Source organism: Gymnoscopelus braueri, assembly GCF_963280865.1.
Source record: "Gymnoscopelus braueri genome assembly, contig: SCAFFOLD_42, whole genome shotgun sequence".
NCBI lineage: Eukaryota > Metazoa > Chordata > Actinopteri > Myctophiformes > Myctophidae > Gymnoscopelus > Gymnoscopelus braueri.
This window is the reverse complement of record NW_027660610.1, coordinates 717,501-720,939: the sequence shown is the minus strand read 5'-3', so window position 1 is coordinate 720,939 and position 3,439 is coordinate 717,501. Positions and strand designations below refer to the sequence as shown.

Here is a 3,439-nt window from a genome sequence, read left to right as displayed (position 1 = left end):
AATAAAAGCATATTCAATCACTCATTTGGAAATGTGTATTTCTAATTCAAAATAGCCGAGCTTGTAGATTGGCTATTTAAAAGAAAACCGAAAAAATCTTGACATTTTATGAAATGTTTTAAATATTTTGTGTGTGTGTGTGTGTGTGTGTGTGTGTGTGTGTGTGTGTGTGTGTGTATAAATATAGACTACATGAATACATATCAATAAATTAACCACTTTAACCCCATATGGGTGAGCGGAGTCCCTCAGGGCTGTATATTCATGACTTTTCTGTTTTCTGTTATTGTGGGGAAAGCTTTTGCTGAAAATAGCAGATCGACAAGCTCACAACAGCACGCAGCGCGTCGCGTTGTGAGCTTGTGGATCGGCTATTTTCTTGTCGATCGGCTATTTTCAGCGAAAGCTTTCCCCACAATAAGGATGCTGATTGATTGATTGAATTCTTTATTGGCAGTTTGCAGAAAAAAGCACAGTAAAGTACAGTTCAATACAAGGTCTGCTGAGAGGATTTAAAACCCAAGAAAGCACTATGTCTTGTTTCCATTGGGCTCCTTTGGGTCCATTGGGTCCCTTTGCTGGGGTTTAGTGGTTAAAACCTAGAAGAGAATATGAAAAAAACAATTAAAAAGAATGAAGTGTTGCTGTTATATTCCTGAAAGCAAAGGAAAGAAGAAAAACTCTTGTTAAAACGTTTGATTTCTTTTCTTTTATTTCAACTCTCTTTACATGCATTGTCCTGTGATGATATGACCGTCCAGTAGATGGCGGTATTGTAACGACCATGGATGGACGCCAATAACCTCCATTAAAACAATAACACTGACAAAAAAAACTAAAGATTTGTATTCTTCCCGCTGCTTTTAATTCAATGCAAGGAAGATAATAATGACTTAATTAATTACAGGAATCAATGAAATGAATTGAATAAATAAAATAGAATTGGAATGGAAGAGAAAAGGGAAAAAAGAGGAAAAACTAAAACGTCCTCTACGGAGACGGACGTGTTTACGTGTACGTCATGACGTCATGACGTAACGGCGTGAACACGGAAGTGGACGCACGGTGCTCTGGTGCTGAATAACAAGTAAACAAAACATAAAGAACAATCAATAATAAAGATGTTTTAATGAATGAACATTAAGGTAATTATTTCTTAAATATATACCATATGTACTGACTTACTGACTTAATTATAGTTTACATCATGACCTTATTAAACACAATAACTGTCATAAACCCTGATAAGCTGCTGTGTTTGTGTGTTGTTTTATTAAAAGTACAGTTTATGTTGTTTTATAAAGGATCGTTTCACTGTTTTTTTATTTATTATATTTCTGGACACATCAGCATCAAACATGCAGACATATAGCCTTAGATCAAGACTATCGTAGATGTATTTGATCGATTTTGACTTTAAAAAAAAACAAATCTACTAGTAACTAGTCTTAGCTCCCCATTTTCCGCTGCACTTTCACCAGTAAAGCCTGTTTTCCTCCAAATATGTACAAATACTAAATATAAGGTGCTTACCCGCTTTCCCCAAATGTTAACTAGGTGTCCGGAGTATGTGCGTAATGTATTAGTCCATATGTTTAATTAAAAGAGTGTTTTAATCCCGTCTGTGGCCGAACGCCATTTCTCCCCTCGTTTACTTCCTGTTTACATTGAGTGTAATTCCGGCTTTCACCGGATGCGCCCCGTCACTACCGCCCATAGGGAACCGACAGAATCGGCCACAGACGGGATTAAAACACTTCTTTATTAAAACATATGGACTGATACATTACACAAACATACCGAACACCTAGTTAACATTTGGGGCAAGCGGGTAAACACCTTATATTTAGTATTTGTACATGTTTGGAGAAAAACAGGCTTTACTGGTGAAAGTCCAGTGGACTTATATTTATTATATATATATATATATATATATATATATATTTTTTTTTCAAAGGGCTGAAATGTATATAGGGCTGAAGTTAACTTTTCTGCAACCATGTCATTGTTTTATGCATTTTTAATGCTACTTATATATGAAAATGTCTGTCTGGTATTTGACGTGTTTTTTTCTCCTCAGGTCATCACTCGTTGACCTCCCAGGCCGCGGTGATGGCGGAGGCGGGGGCTCATGTCAGTGGGGGCGTGTCCTTGGACGACACGCCGTCCGTCTTCGAGGTTCTGGCCCAGGAGAGTCTGATGGACGCCGTGAGACCCGCCTTGCAACACGCCCTCAAGGTGGGTATTGTTGTTGTTATTGTTTATTTAACAATTCTTTAACTGCCAGAGTATATACACAATCTACCCCCTTCCCTGCCAGAGACAATACATTGCAAAAATAGGTAAAATGTGAATTTTGTCTCCGTTTATTTTTTAACATTGAAGTGAATGGAGCAAAAAATCTTCGCATCGCGTTATCTCCTGCTTCCTTTGTGATAAACGAAAAATTAAAAAAGCCAAAAAAAACAAAACGGCTGGCTGAGCCATGCAGAGAAAAACGAGAAATCTCGTCAATGGCAGTTAAAGAGTTGTTAAACTATGCCTAAACCTAACCTTATTCCTAAACGTAACCTCATTAAACTATGCCTAAACCTAACCTTATTCCTAAACGTAACCTCATTAAACTATGCCTAAACCTAACCTTATTCCTAAACGTAACCTCATTAAACTATGCCTAAACCTAACCTTATTCCTAAACGTAACCTCATTAAACTATGCCTAAACCTAACCTTATTCCTAAACGTAACCTCATTAAACTATGCCTAAACCTAACCTTATTCCTAAACGTAACCTCATTAAACTATGCCTAAACCTAACCTTATTCCTAAACGTAACCTCATTAAACTATGCCTAAACCTAACCTTATTCCTAAACGTAACCTCATTAAACTATGCCTAAACCTAACCTTATTCCTAAACGTAACCTCATTAAACTATGCCTAAACCTAACCTTATTCCTAAACGTAACCTCAGTAAAACTAATAATATGGCTAAGCCTAAATTTATTTCGAACCTTATCCTCAGTAAAACAAATACAGGAATATAAGAACCGCTGGTCCGCGAAAATAAATGGGGGCGAGCGTGTTTTGGGGCGAGTTTTCCGGTTATCGGATATCGACGGCCTTGAGGTCAGCACACTCCGAATAACGCAGCGCCTCACTCAGAGCGATCAGTGCTTGCCTTGCAGGCCACGCCGCTTCCATAACTCATTCACTGCCAGAACTATTTTTCTTTGCGTTTGCCCACTGCCAGAGGTCGTTCTTGGCAGACAGGGCTTATGGGACAGAAGTCGTTTTAGTCGTTCTAGGCAGGGAATGAGTTAATGAGGTTACGTTTAGGAATACCAGGTGAATATCACCGGATTTCCCCCGGGGTGACTGTTTTGGGGCGAGAGTTTTGGTGTTCGTCTGTAGTGGGCAACAGCGCATGCGTCCGCAATA

General features: G+C 38.6%; 1 protein-coding gene across 2 annotated transcripts in view; it reads left to right on the top strand.

The window, feature by feature from the left end:
- Positions 1 to 1,043: 1,043 nt before the first annotated feature.
- Positions 1,044 to 3,439, top strand: part of LOC308081379 (peroxisome assembly protein 12-like) — a 7,726-nt gene continuing 5,330 nt past the window's right edge. Inside the window, exons 1-2 of one of the 2 annotated variants that reach the window (XM_080457754.1) lie at positions 1,044 to 1,145; positions 2,081 to 2,238. In XM_080457754.1, the coding sequence (XP_080313880.1) occupies positions 2,113 to 2,238 (126 nt within the window). In that variant the 5' untranslated portion in view covers positions 1,044 to 1,145; positions 2,081 to 2,112. The remainder of the gene's footprint in view (positions 1,146 to 2,080; positions 2,239 to 3,439) is intronic. The other variant, XM_080457755.1, reaches the window with a different exon arrangement.